Raw genomic sequence first — 13927 nt, forward strand, 5'->3', positions numbered from 1 at the left:
ATAGAATGCTTCACCATTCATTAACATCATGTTAGGCTTTCCCGAATGGGTTAGCCTTATTGAAGATCATGTTAGGCTTCAGGCGGCCACTCACCCTTTTCATTAACATCACTAACAACAAGTGCACCACACTGAAGTAAAGACTATGCGTATCACTTCAAATGAAGGCATATCAATGAGATGACAAGAAAATCTTGTCTTTTGTTGCTATAACAACTCCTGAAAAACTTGGCGCACGCACATTGCAATAAAACACTAAGTTGTGTATTTTATTTAATTCACAAAAAATGTTATATTTAAAAAACTGGTTGTCACGCTTACTGGGCGATAGATATGAATCAATCATCATGCAAAATCTTGACAAGCCATTGCACACAGCAATTGCACCTAAAAAATAAAGTAATTAATATTGAGAACCACGATCCTTAAGAGTATCAAATCACATAGATAAACATCAGAAGTCTGCCTTCAGGCAGAGGGAATGCCTAAATGAGGGTTGCCTAAAAGTGGACGTCAGATTCTGCCTTTTATCAGTAACCAATCAGTGTACTGTATACCAATCTCCACACCACACTCTCTCTCAATCTGAGTTTATGATCTATGAACTGGTTCCTTCCACAAAGGAGAATCGTGGAACACACTCCGTTTTCCATTTTTTGTCGGCTTCCATTCAGCAACCAAAATCGTGAATTCCTTTGCCTACTAAAATCCAGGAAGGACATGATGGTCAAGAGCAGAATGGATCATATTCATCGTAAATAAAATTTACAGAACAACGACTCAAGTAAGTGGTGTGAGTAAAATAATATTAGTGAAGAGAAAAGAGGGGAAATGAATTGGACACATGAGCAAATAGAAGTCTAGTATAAAAGCATTTTGCGATGTGTAGGTAAAGAATGACACACAAATCTCATTCATGAAAAAAATAAATTATAACCCGTGTAAAAGAATCAAGATTACGATTTCTTCAAGTTGCGCACTCAAGATTCAGGAACAAGCATAAGATCGAGTGAGACCCAAAAAAAAAGTAAAGAGGAACAGAAAACTAGAGCAAAATGGGTGCAGATCATTACCCGGATAATGACATATAAATCTCATCAAAAGAAACAAAGTCAAACCCGTGGAGAATAACAACTAAATTTATTCAGGTTGCACGATCAAGATCAGAAACAAGCATTTCGAAAAATGAAACCCACGAGGGGGGGAGACGACACCCATCAAGCTAGGTTGGGCACTGCAACCGGAGGAAGCGAAGCACGCCTCGTCGTCGTGATCGGAGACACTATCAAGAACAAAGAAAGGCTGCGGGATTGCCTGGAAGGAAGGCGGGAAGTGAGATTCCGATGGCGTGGCATCGGACGCGGCGAGGTAGCGAGAGCGGAGGCCACCTTGCGAATCGTGTTCTTGCACGAAAACGGAAGGAAGAAGGAAAGCGACGAACTCCAACAAAACGGGCGAGGGAGCGAGTTTATATAGAAAGGGGCAGGGCAAGGCAACGTTGTAGATGCACCACACGTGGACGGCGAAGATTTCCGATAGGGGACGCCTATACTGTAATCCCGGTTAATATAACAACTTTAATGTCAGCCCTTTCTTCAACTTTGTAAATCAACAAATATTAAGAAAATAACAAAACATAATCTCTTCTAAGAAAATAAATTTACCAAACAAGTAAAATAATTCGTTGATTGTACCGAATAAATAATAAACAAACTAAACAATCAATTTTATTTAAGATTCGAAAAAAAAATGAAAAGGCAAATGAGTAAATTCTATATACACGATGAGATAAAATGCTAGGACGTGCCATTTTCATGAAAATGGAAGAATTTAAGCAAATATTAGAATATCAATGGAACCATAAAATTGTTGTCATTATTTGGCATATCTAAATGCTCGTCTTAGACATATAACAGTTCAGTCTGTGGCTAGTATCTTTGAGCTTGAAGGGCTTACGCCAAATCTGTGAACCAGTAACTTAAAACAAGGGACTAAGAGAGTATACAAAGTGGCAAGGATGAATGGTGCCGCAATAATCCAACCCAACAACTGCAAGAAAAAAGGTTAATGGTGAATTGATGATGCATTGAAAACATAATTATCATCGAGATCGAGTATATCCAAGAGATTTATGAAGGGCAAATTATAAGGTGTTCACTAACCGCATGAAGTATGCTGACAAGAACGTCTTTTGAGGCCTGACCAGTTATCACTTTCTTCAGGGCATCTGAGGTCAATGGGAAATGGTCACCCCCGGAGATGAGTTCGCCTAGCCGCAAGAATGGTACAATTAAACTGGGCAAAAGTAAAGAGTCTTAGCCATCAGAAATAAATAATTAGCTATTATATAAAATATATATATGCAAAGAAAATTCATTATTTTGGTACTGGAAGGGATGTCCCAGCCTCAATCTAGGCATTGGGAAATTAAGAGATCTCGACCTCGACAAAACAAAGCTGCAGAAATAAGCAAACACAGAAACCACGAAACTATTTCAACCATGGAGGCTGGTAGTCATCAATATGCTCAAGCTCAAGGTGATCATTTCATTGTGGATGTCAACAAAGCAGCCGCACCCAATGGGCCGGTTAAAATATCTAAGCTAATTACTGCTACAATTGTATAGAAACAAAGGAAGGTATTGTGATTTTAATATTTGGAAACACTGTGGTTAGATTTTAAAAAATCAGAAATAAGTTGGTTCTATGGGGTGAGATTGTTCAGCAATTGAGTTTTGAAAATGGAATTCAAGTCAAAATCAATAACCATCTGTGAGTGAGTCAAATAGACACAAACACAAAATAAATACTGGAACTTGCTTTAACTCTAAGAGAATATCACCTCAACTCAATTGGAGTCGCAACAAAATTGGCAAGCATGAGAGTTGGAGCATGGCAATGCTTTCCAATGAGTCCTATGGCTAAACCACAAAGGAAAACCGTTGTCCCTGGTAACAGCACAGGAAAAAAAAATTAATGATTGATTACATTTAGAATGTAACTATAGTCTATTAGTTATATCAAATATGTATTGGGAATCCATGCCACCTAGCCAGACGTTGCAGCAATTCTGGACCAGTAATCCATACAAAAAAATCACAAATCACACATGTAACAAAATGCTCAATTTTTATGCTAATTATGATATGAAAGTTAGAGAAAGTTGAAAATAGCCAGATAATTCTTTCTTTAAAATCACAAAAATAAAATGCAAACAAGTTTCATGACATGCTGTCATTACAACAAAAAAATTTGTGAACAATATATGGTGATCAATTCCAAATAAATATCATAATTTGAAGCTACCAACCAAAACAAAGCCTCAAGGCTCAGCCTTAACTTTTATAAATGTCATCCTCCATACTAGTTTCAACTATTTTAGTTTTAAGGTTGGCTAGGTGGATCTTATTTCTCCATTGAAATCAACGCAAGACTATAACATATGATTATATTAACTAGAGTTCTTTTGGTCTCCCTGTACTCCTCACCTTCCACTTTACTAAAATTAAATTGTCTAACTATAGAATACATTGGCCATCTTTGAAGATGTCATAACATTTCAATATATTCTCTCTGGATAGTAGCATTTCCATTTTAACTTTTCCAGTACACGCTGGTCATAAAAAACTCTGGTTATAGTTCATGTACTGATAGATTAGCAAGTTTAACAAGCTTATATGCAACCTAACAGGTACTCGTCTTTAGGACCATCTATATGTACTTGTTGTCTAAGAAATCATGTTGCTCTTACTTGTTCCAGCTAAGTATGACTTATTAATCCACCAAAATAAACAAATTACTTGATAACCAAACTATCATCTGGTATTCATAGTTTTAAGTAGACAGATGTACGACAGGTTAAAATTTTCTCTACATAATTTGTTTATAGAGATATACAGAATGAATATTCACTAATGTAAGCCAAAAAAAAAACAGATGAGGAAAAGAAAAGAAATTAGATTAAATGGGAATTCAAGAGGTAATTTATCATTTTTTGTGGTTTGCAAACATCTACGTCAAACCTAACTTGGTCATAGTAAAGTACACAAAAGAAAGTTTCTAATGCCAATGAGGAGGCATTCACATAATGTGCTTAATGGAGTGTAATAGATGCAATTAGCTTGAAAGATATATCCATCTTTTAAATAAGTCCAGCAGCAGAATGTTAGGATGAAAAAAGCAGGATTAAGCAATCAGGTCTTAGTTTTGCAAAGGTATAGAAGTATAATAATGTAATAGTTTCATTATCCTCAGTATTGCAATGATCTCAGTACTAAGCAGAGAAAAAAAATCATTGTGTATCATATCATCAGCAAAGACAGGCAGAAGCAACTTAAATTCTTACCACATATTGGAAAGACACCAAGAGTAATGCCTAAAGCAGTAGAAAGGGCCAATTGCTTCGGTTCAGCACCCCTACATTAGAACATGCACTTACTTTAAAATAGTCCTGGCTGAAAAATCAGCTAATATCAATACCACAATAAACAAAAAACAATATGGAACCAAGATCCCCGACCAATATCACAAGGATCCATTTTTTTTCAATAATAAACACGAACGTAAGCGTTAGAAAATAGATCTGTCAAAACAATTACAAAGGGCAAATAATAGATCCACATATATATTATTTATAAGGAAATAAGATCTAGAGTGAACCCACGTTATCGGGAAGACAAGATAACAAAAGGCACAAACGAAACATTCAAAAAAACTACCACGATGACAAGAATTCACCTTCTAATGATCTGCATAAGCGGATCGACGATCTTCTTCTTGAGCCACGGCATTAAATGAAACGACATGTTTAACCGACACAATCCCAAAGATACAATCTTTTCCTCTTCAAAATATTTCTCGCTGCAAATGAAGAGAAACCCTATTCCGAATCAACTTCGAATTTTCGCTGCAATTTGCATGGGATGGCGGAAGATAGCGGCTCCTCTTCAATCGACAAGAAACATGCTCTCCATTTCTAGCTTGCCTGCTTCCATTTTTGAACTCTTCGACCAGGAAGCTTCAATTTTCGGAACGCCCTTTTCGTCTTCCGATAGAGCGCAGACGAATGGAACACCGACCTAACACGTCGCCTCCAAATCAATCCCACTCACGGACCATTATTAAAATTAAATTAATATAATAAATATTCGATACATTATTTAAAAAATTTACAAAGCCCGAAAAGTTTTTTTGACTTCTTAAGTATGAATATTTTTATTTTAATTATTATGTGCCGTAATTTTAATTATTTTGTATATTTTTTAAGATTTATTTTTTTATATTTTAATTTTTAATTGGCCTGAAACAGCTGAATATTAACTTCAAAATTAAGAGGAAATGTTATGGTGAAATATTTAATATATTTGTGAAGCCAAAGAATGCCTGAATATATATATTCACACTGTTCGAGTGCAGAGTCAGTTATTTCCTTGCGATTTCTATCGCTTTCTCAATTTCCTAAAACAACACTCGATTATTGATGGAGAATAATATCCATCAAAAATATTTTAATTTTCTCTGTAATTTCAGCCGCCACTGCAATAGTTCTCACTGCTCGCCGGCCTTCGGCGAGGTCAGCGGAAACAGGGGAAGCAGGTCCGGCTGGGGCATCATCCTCGTTCTGGACCGGGGCGAAGGGTGCAAATAGAACCGCCTCTCTTTGATCGCCTGCTCCTCCTCCTCCTCGTTCACGACGATCACCTCCTTGCGTCCCACCTCCTCCTCCTCCGCAGCCGCCGGGCTGGCCGGCTTCGGCGCAGCGCCTGCTTCTGCAGGTTTGTGGACGGCGAGCTTCAGCCGCGAGCCGCCGCTGCCGCCCCGCCGCCTCTCGTGGAGCCGCTTGACGCCGGAGAGTTTGGCGGCGGAGTCGACGGCTGGAGAGTTTGGCTGCGGTGGCGGTCCTGTGAGGCGCTGGACGAGCTCCTTGAAGATGGCGGCGTCGGCCTGGACGAAGGTGGTGGAGGGCAGCGACGGCGCGGAAGGTGGCTTCTCCATGGGTGCAACACTACGATCGATACAATTCCCCGTTGCGTGAAGGAATTAACTACGAGAAGGCCAAATAAGAAGCACAGGGTTTGGCGTCCATTTCGGACATGTTTTGTCGAAGAAACAGAAAATGACGATTAATTGGGAAAGCGCAGACTGAATCATTGATGGGAGGGAGTCGGAGGAGTTGGCATGAACAGTAGGGAATTAGTTCACTGCTCAATTAATTCTATCGGTCAAAATTAGTTAATCGTTTACTTTATTAGGTCAAAACAGGGAAGGATACAATGTAAAGAGCTGTCAATTATTATTATTATTATTATTTTCATTTCTCTTCGTAAATTATTTTAATCCCTACCATTTTCTCAATTCATAAATTCACCCTCGACGCAGGCCACCGTGCTTTCTCCCACGTCCACGAGGCGCAAAACGGTCCTCTTCTTCCTCATCGGCGACGGCGACGTTCATCGTGCGGGCGAGCACCGACATCAGGCGAGACTGCCGGGCGAGCACTGCGCTGGTGGCGGCGTCCTGAGCCAGCACGATCTCGTAGCCGTCGTAATAAGACTCCATGCCCTGCGCCATCAGTTGCCACACCAGCCCACCACCGAGCGACCCGTCGCCGATCCTCGCCAAATCGTAGATGCCGGCGAAGACGGCGTCCAGGTAGAGGTCGCGGGCGTGCTCGGAGTAGCCGGGGTCCTTCTTCGACTTCCCGAACTCGGTGAAAACCAGCGGCTTCTTCAGTGTCTTCGCCGCGTCGTCCCAGTGACTCCGCAACCATCGCTGCACGAATCTGGTCCGTGCTTCCTCGTTTTGACCAGGGAGCCTGCAATATTGGCTTAATGTTGGCTTAATCTATATCAATTATCAAATAAAGTTTAGTTAAATGATCTTAATTACCACAGGTCTGGGTAAGCATGGATGGTCGAAAAGTCAATCTCCTCGATAAGATTGCTGCTGATATAGTCTGTTCCAACTTGATACCCAGGATTGTACTGTTTCTTCTCAGGCATGGAATCACCGTAGAACCCTTCCATCCCAATCTCCACCATGTGTCTCTCGTCCAGCGACTTGCAATGCCTAGCCATCTCTCGAACCCAAGCCTGTACGTACGTCATTAGTTTTGTTTATTTAACCACCAATTAACTCTCTAACTAAGATTAGCTAGCTAGCTAGTTAGTCACGTTAATTAAATTGTTCGACATTGACAGTCTTCCCGGAGTAGTCTTCCTGGCACCGAGGCTCGTTTATTAGTTCCCAGGCGAGGATCGTCGGATCGTCCTTGTAGGCTACGCCGGTGAACTTGTTCACTCTCGTCAGCACTTTCTGCGATATGGAAATAATTATGAGAATAAAGTGGGAATGTGTGATATATTTTGATCGTAAAATTAATGTACCTGGACGTGGTTCTTGTAGTAGCCTCTCACCACTGGGTTTGTGTAGAAATCATCTTCCCCGTTGACGGCGACGCCTGCTTCGCGTGCCCATTCCACGTACTGCGCCCTCCCTCCGAAATCCTTGTAGTTGTTCGCCAAGCTAAGGATCAGTCTCACGCCGTTCTTCTGAGCCTCCGCGATCACAAAATCAAGTCCCTGTTTTCGATCGTAAAGGTGTACGTGTTACAGTGTTCTTAATTAGTTAATTATGCATCGATCGAATACAATGAATGTTCTACTTGGAAGACTCGCTCGTCGTAGACTCCCGGGGAGAGCTGGAGGGCCCTGTCGCCCCCGTCGCCGAAGGCCCAGGCGCGGCCGACGGTGAGCCCTGCGGCGGAGGCGGCGCGGAGCACCTCCGAGACCTTGGGCCGTTCCGCCGGCTCCGCGGCCACGTGCATCATCCAGTAGGCGTTGAAGCCGTTGAAGAGGAAGGGGGAACCGTCGAGGACGAACTGCGCGCCGCGCCGCCCGACAAAAGAGCTGTTGCTCCTGCCGACGCGGAGGCCGCTGCACGGAACGGAGACGATGGCCAAGAGCGCGAGGGCGGCCGCAAGGCAGCAGCAGGACTTGGCCATCTTGCTGCTGAAGAGCAACGAGGATACTCGCTTGCGGCGCCACTGCATGGGGATTAAGATTAAATAGTCGGCTGGGGACTGAGATCCAGACTTTGTGATTTTTTAAAAAATAATTTCGGTGGTCTAAGTGCACTAATTAAATAATCGACAAACTTGTAACGAACACTAACAGGGCTGCATTGATCGGATATATATGTATATTTATATAATGAAGGTATAAATATATATAAAAGGGAAGAAGAGAGATCGTTGAAAAGGGCTGGGAGATGATAACGGAAAAGGGAAGGATCTTGTTGGGGGTGACGGGGGAGGGTCATGTGGGCCGTTACGACGGATTAGATCATGTCTTAACCGATTGGGTTCACTGACTTCGAAAGTTCCGGTGTTTGTTTCCTCAGTCAAATTGATTTTTTTAAAAAAATATTTTAAGGGAAATATTATTATTGTTATAACTATTATAAATGATTATATTTTTGCATCGAGTGTAATCTAACAATATAGTTATATGTAATATACATGCAAATCAAACGACTTTAAAGTTAAATATATGTTTGTTTGTTTGTTTTTTTGCCTTTTTTTTCTTGCTGGAAAGTTTTTTCTGATCTCATGGTTTAGTTAATTCTAAATGCTGCTTATTTAGACAACAAATAAATTACACAAGAGGACTAAAAATTTTTGTTTGTTCAAATCATTAGGGTAACAATTGGTTAAAATGAGGACAATAATGTTGCATGTATATGCAACCTTTGAAGTTAAATTTATATATATATTTTTTATTAAGAAGATATTTGAAATTCAATTATAATGTTTTAGCAACCAATTTTTTAATGTTCTAAAAATAACCTATTATTACAAAAAAATTGAGAAAAATAATTATAAGCAAAGAAAAATAATTTTTTTCCCATCAATAATTTTTCATTTGATTGAGCTCCATATTAGGGCAGTGTACTTAGATTGATCAAGCTTGTCCTCAGCTATCATCCAATCGAGCAGATTGAATGGAAGGGCAACAAATTTTCTTATTCTTTTCATCAAAGGATTTTATTCAGTTCATAGGAACCAACTGGCAGAATAAATAATGCAAGAAGACCTGAAATTACACCACCGTGCAGTCAACACCATAATTGCCTGGCACAACGCACGAGCACTAGGCCACAGCTCAACTAAAGCTATACAAAGCTGTGGCGCATGGGGGCATCTTGTCAAAAGCGTGCTGATAAACATTTAAACACTGATATTATCCAACTAATGCTTAGTAAGTAATTTTACAGAATCAAGAGGCAGCAGAAGAGAATAGGATGATAGAAAAATAGCAAAGTTAATCGAAATGAGCAAAAGGTAAACCATGTTTCAACAGTAATCTCCATCCATCCAAAACTGTAAACCTTCAAATAATAAAGGTCGTGAAAACAAGAACTTGCAGTCTTCTTATGGCGAAGCAAGTTCTCTGGCTGTTATCATTGACCTGTCAAGGAAATGTTCTATAAGGCCATGTGAAAACCTGCCTTTGTAGCCTCTGATGCAGGAAATCCTCCTTACGACTTCATACTTTGAAAAGGTATGTTGGCACGCTTAGGAGATTCATCAGAGTCCCTGATTTACATCTTGATGGCTCTGGTTAGATATGAGAGATACACCATCATAATAGTAATCATCATATGGCATCCCTTCGGTTTCGACATGACCTACATTTCTCAATGCCAAGGAATCTGCTACAGGGAAATATACCAGCATGAATACCCCAACCGTGATGGAAGATAGCAGAACAAAGAATGCTAAAAACACAATGCCTTCATACAGCCCATTGCCTGGTGGAGGAAGAATGGACAGTGAGAGAAGAGCAGCCCTGGATGGAAGAATGATTACTGGCGTCACCAGCACATAAATCCTTCGACGCAGGCCTTTGTTGATAACCAAAGACAACAGCCTTGTGCAAATGTATATAACATAGCCAATCAGCAGAACATAAAAGCCCGCAAGAATTAAAGTGCTTAATAGGGGATACATGCATATAGTGTCACCATTTGATGAAGAACCAACATATCTGAAGAACTTTGCTATGTTTCTTTTCTTGGCATTACTCTCTTCATTGTTATACTTTGGTCCAAATGAAACAAGGGAAAAGTGCATGGAAAGAATCGGTAAGCAGCAAAGGAGCACATAACTTAGGGTCTTTCTGTTCCATCGAGGACTAAGTGTGCCAGACTCCTTCAATGCAGCATGCAGAAGGAATGATAGCAAAAGAAACATGCTTGGTTCTGCAAATCCTAAATTTGAAACAACATAGAACTTGCAGATAGTTTTCTGCCATGCTTGATCAGAGACAATTTTAGATTTCAAGTAACTCAGCCTGATGATCTCTCCAAAACCCCACCAAATACATACTAGAATTAGAATAATACGGCTAACCCAGGGCCCATTAAAGTAGTTCAGCTGTGGATAATGCCTTCTCCGGATGCAAAATTGGAAGTACAAGGAGTGGAATATGCATACTAGACCAAGGACAACCGCGAGCAAGACTAGGGAAATTGTCAGTATACCAAATACATCGGTGGCAAGACGTGTCAGGAGCATCACCTGAAAAACAGATTCCAAGCATGCTATCGGCCAGGATCGAATCCAAGAAGACCCAAAAGTATGTTCATATACTTGCTCCGAAGTAAAAATGTATTTTCACAAGCAACCAAACAAGCTGTAACAAATTTGTCAAATTAGTTCTCCCGGATCACCATGCAACATAAGATTATAGTTTACTTTTCCAAAATAGAAACAGTGATTAAGGTTGTCTAAATCTCAGGTCCGAATGGTAAGACAAACTAAAACAGGTTGGTCTTGTGTGTTCTATTCCTCTGATGCTTTATAAGAAAATAATTATTGAACATATCTAGGAATGTACCCATGTCTCAATTTTTTGTTCGTTCTTTAAAAAAAAATAGGTACAATGACAGTTTTAATAATATGAAAACCCTACTTCAAAGAGTTCATAGAATGAATCCAGTTGCCACAACATGGTCATTGTATTAGTAAAACATTACAGAAAGATTAAGAAAAATACCAACCCCCATAACCTTAAAGTTTCAGGGAACTAAACTCCTTTAGAAGAGAAAAGAGTCAACATCAAGTTACTTAGGGTTACGACATCAATACATTAAAACTTCCGATCTAATCCACAATCTAAACTTCAAAAATTCAAGACATGGAACACTTAGCAAATAACCAGAAATTCTAATGTAATGCAAGAATTAACCTGTACCTATCTGCAATATGGCAAAACAGATGGAACTGGTTATTGGTCTTAGAAGAAAAAACGATATTTTGCATCAGAGCATATGTTAGACATTCATCCACCATAGTTCCATCTTCAAACACAGCATCCAATTGTTGACAGAGGATCAAATTTGTGTTTCTAAATTCCAAAAACACATAGGAAGGTTTAGTTGGACTATACCTATTGCTTGCAACCCAGAAATTTGAACAGTTTTTAATAAATAACAAACTTAAAACAAATCGGTCAAAACTACAAAATTTCTACAACATTCTTAGCAGAGTAGCTATAAAAACCAGAAAAAATTCAATTGGATAATGCAATGTCGGAAAGCAGGACGTGGTAACTATTCGAGGGAGAACCCTTTCTTATTTTGAAAGCAGTAAATTAATGCCCATCAGAACCCAAAACTGACATACGACCTAGGATCCACGTTCTCAGCCAAATTACAAACAATTTTCACCAAAAGAAAAATCAAATAGACGAAGACAAAGCGGAGGAAAAGAGAAGAAAATCTACCTCCCGAGTAAGACAATCGTAGGAACCAAAGTTACATCCCCTCCGGACAAGATCTCCAAGCTCCTCGTTTCCGGAGGCGGCAGAGGGCCAAATCCTACAATCAGAGGCTCAAACGAGAGTCCTCGCAGAGGCCGACCACCGACGGCAGAAAACAGCAAGAAACAAAAAGCCGCAGAGCGAAATCCTAGTCGGAAGAAGGAGAACGCGAGAGGAAAACAATTAGTACGACGGAGAGAGAGAGAGAAGGAGAGAGAGAGAAGGTAGGAGGAAGAAGAAAAAGGTCGAGGGAAGAAAAGCCTGGTGACAGGCTGTCATTCCTTGACATGGTAAACTCACCGGCCGTGCGTAGACTTCGACGCGCCGCGACGTGGCGCATCCAGCGAACACGATCGGGTGGCCCCTCCTAACGTCCATCATGTATCGGACGGCGGTGATGTCTCCTCAGTGTACGGCGCGTGGTTTGCGTTAAGGAAATAACTCTTTCACCCCACCCGGATTTACCCGGACTGTCTACCGGCGGTGTAATCGGAGATCAGACGTCGGTCCTCCTACTTTACGCGATAAGTATGGAGGAGTCCACGGCGGGTAGGAATTGCAATAAATACATCATTTTAAATTTCAATAATATTAAAATTATAAAACTATTATGATATTATTTAATAATTATCATATTATTATAGAAGTTATTAGATGATTACTATAAAATATTTTTTTATTTTTGGTAAAGAAAATTTCACTTACATGGAGGAACAAGATTGAAAATATATAAAGAGCGTGGAGATTTCACATGAAGATTGAAATCATGGGCAGAATTTGACTGCAGGGCCGCCTCTGTGGCTGGGGATGGTGAAGTGCCTCAACTTCCCAACCTCCTCCTTCATGTACCCGCCGCAGAGGAAGGCCATGGAGAACCTGTCCTCCACCTGCCTGTTCACGTCATGGACCATCACGTCCGTCGTCCCGCCTGCGCTCCTCCCCCGCCCCGCCATCCCTGCCGTGTATATCGCCCCCATCCTCCCAGGCGCCTCCGCCACGTACCCCGTCGGCGCGTCCACCATGATCACGTCCCACTCCACCTCGTAGAACGCGCTCGGCAAATCAGTCAGCGCCAGCGTGCAACTCGATGGGATGCTCGACGGCGCGTCGCCTCCTCCCAGCTCCTCCGCCACCGCCCCCGTGCAGTCGCTGGACTTCCCCTTCTCCATCAGCTCCTCCGCCTCGCGCACCTTCGTGCTGTACCTGACGTGGTACGCCTCCAGACTCGGGAACTTCTTGGTCACTCTCGCGATCCACTGCTTGTCCTCCTCGAGGAACACGGTGCGGCCCCCGTGGTTCAGCGCGCTCCACATCAGGCTGTCGTGGCCGAGGCCGAAGACCAGGAAGTTGCAGGGGGACCTCTTCTCCAGCACCCGCGCCGTCACGGACACTTCCTCCAGGGTCTGCTGCGGAGTGATGTTCAACGTCGCGTAATGTATGATAGAATGCGCCAGAGAAGGTGGGATCTTCGCGCATCCATCCCTTTCAGCTCCAGACGCCGGCGATCGATTCACCACGGACGAGGACGAGTAGTTGCTGGATGTCAGGAAGTAAAAGAAGAGGAACACTGCGAGGACGAATCCGAAGAGGAGGAGCTTTGTCTTCAAAGCATTTTTTGAGCTCTTCGGCTTCATTGCAGAGGATTGATTAGCTTGGGAGAGCTTTGGACGTCGGCATGGAGTTTTATTGCGCGTCGATGGGAGACGGGCCAACTCACGGTGGGTGGTGGGCCAATCCAGGATGAATTTATCTTAAAATAAATAAATTAATAAAATTCCAATCAAATCTATTTAAATTGTTCGGCGGATCTAATTCTAATTGACGATTTTATTGGATACGTAAAATCCAAGTATAATATAACTCTTTAGGTTGCCAACTCTTTAAGTGGCCAACTCGAGGTGGATAGGCGGCCAAACCTCTAGATGAGGATGTAACTTGTTTGGTGCATATAGGTTGAAGAAATTTGCTCGGTGACAACGAAGACGTTACTTCAATGAATGACCTTACGATATGAATGCATATCTTTCTTTTTAAAAAAAAAAAACATTTCGATAATAAATTGTGCAAATTTAATGATTCATGGCTGGACAGAATATATATAACAA

General features: G+C 41.3%; 5 protein-coding genes across 5 annotated transcripts; all 5 read right to left on the reverse strand.

Annotated features, from left to right (window-relative positions):
• Window positions 1-1786: 1786 nt before the first annotated feature.
• On the reverse strand, window positions 1787-5085 carry LOC141824537 (uncharacterized). The gene is made up of 5 exons (XM_074711847.1): window positions 4738-5085; window positions 4346-4416; window positions 2843-2948; window positions 2163-2295; window positions 1787-2049 (listed from the first exon to the last, which is right to left on the reverse strand). The coding sequence occupies exons 1-5, from the start codon at window positions 4803-4805 to the stop codon at window positions 1918-1920; spliced, it is 510 nt and encodes a 169-aa protein (XP_074567948.1). The 5' UTR covers window positions 4806-5085; the 3' UTR covers window positions 1787-1917.
• Window positions 5086-5547: 462 nt separating this feature from the next.
• LOC141822858 (VQ motif-containing protein 31-like) lies at window positions 5548-6012 on the reverse strand. The gene has a single exon (XM_074710166.1). It carries the CDS (start codon window positions 5992-5994, stop codon window positions 5548-5550), a length of 447 nt encoding a protein of 148 aa, XP_074566267.1. The 5' UTR covers window positions 5995-6012.
• Window positions 6013-6363: 351 nt separating this feature from the next.
• LOC141823114 (mannan endo-1,4-beta-mannosidase 5-like) lies at window positions 6364-8050 on the reverse strand. The gene is made up of 5 exons (XM_074710385.1): window positions 7664-8050; window positions 7386-7580; window positions 7192-7314; window positions 6889-7091; window positions 6364-6814 (listed from the first exon to the last, which is right to left on the reverse strand). The coding sequence occupies exons 1-5, from the start codon at window positions 8048-8050 to the stop codon at window positions 6364-6366; spliced, it is 1359 nt and encodes a 452-aa protein (XP_074566486.1).
• A 1166-nt stretch (window positions 8051-9216) lies between these two features.
• On the reverse strand, window positions 9217-12040 carry LOC141822819 (uncharacterized). Its single transcript, XM_074710138.1, has 2 exons — window positions 11787-12040; window positions 9217-10694 (listed from the first exon to the last, which is right to left on the reverse strand). The coding sequence occupies exon 2, from the start codon at window positions 10574-10576 to the stop codon at window positions 9587-9589; it is 990 nt and encodes a 329-aa protein (XP_074566239.1). The 5' UTR covers window positions 10577-10694; window positions 11787-12040; the 3' UTR covers window positions 9217-9586.
• A 440-nt stretch (window positions 12041-12480) lies between these two features.
• On the reverse strand, window positions 12481-13508 carry LOC141825150 (glucuronoxylan 4-O-methyltransferase 1-like). The gene has a single exon (XM_074712538.1). It carries the CDS (start codon window positions 13454-13456, stop codon window positions 12587-12589), a length of 870 nt encoding a protein of 289 aa, XP_074568639.1. The 5' UTR covers window positions 13457-13508; the 3' UTR covers window positions 12481-12586.
• Window positions 13509-13927: the final 419 nt, after the last annotated feature.

The sequence above is a fragment of the Curcuma longa genome, chromosome 3 (assembly GCF_044706935.1).
Source record: "Curcuma longa cultivar G26 ecotype Majalengka, Jawa Barat chromosome 3, ITB_CL_G26_1.1, whole genome shotgun sequence".
In the NCBI taxonomy this organism is placed as follows: domain Eukaryota; kingdom Viridiplantae; phylum Streptophyta; class Magnoliopsida; order Zingiberales; family Zingiberaceae; genus Curcuma; species Curcuma longa.

Excerpts from the sequence above, each read along its gene's own strand:
- LOC141822819 (XM_074710138.1), bottom strand. The coding sequence starts at position 10,576 with ATGCTCCTGACACGTCTTGCCACCGATGTATTTGGTATACTGACAATT.
- LOC141823114 (XM_074710385.1), bottom strand. The coding sequence starts at position 8,050 with ATGCAGTGGCGCCGCAAGCGAGTATCCTCGTTGCTCTTCAGCAGCAAG. Across the intron at positions 7,581-7,663 it reads ACGACGAGCGAGTCTTCCAA|GGACTTGATTTTGTGATCGC; the intron begins GTAGAACATTCA and ends GATCGAAAACAG. Across the intron at positions 6,815-6,888 it reads CATGCTTACCCAGACCTGTG|GCTCCCTGGTCAAAACGAGG; the intron begins GTAATTAAGATC and ends CCAATATTGCAG.
- LOC141822858 (XM_074710166.1), bottom strand. The coding sequence starts at position 5,994 with ATGGAGAAGCCACCTTCCGCGCCGTCGCTGCCCTCCACCACCTTCGTC.
- LOC141825150 (XM_074712538.1), bottom strand. The coding sequence starts at position 13,456 with ATGAAGCCGAAGAGCTCAAAAAATGCTTTGAAGACAAAGCTCCTCCTC.
- LOC141824537 (XM_074711847.1), bottom strand. The coding sequence starts at position 4,805 with ATGTCGTTTCATTTAATGCCGTGGCTCAAGAAGAAGATCGTCGATCCG. Across the intron at positions 2,296-2,842 it reads GCGACTCCAATTGAGTTGAG|TTTAATTGTACCATTCTTGC; the intron begins GTGATATTCTCT and ends ACTTTTGCCCAG. Across the intron at positions 2,050-2,162 it reads TTGTCAGCATACTTCATGCG|TTGTTGGGTTGGATTATTGC; the intron begins GTTAGTGAACAC and ends TTTTTCTTGCAG.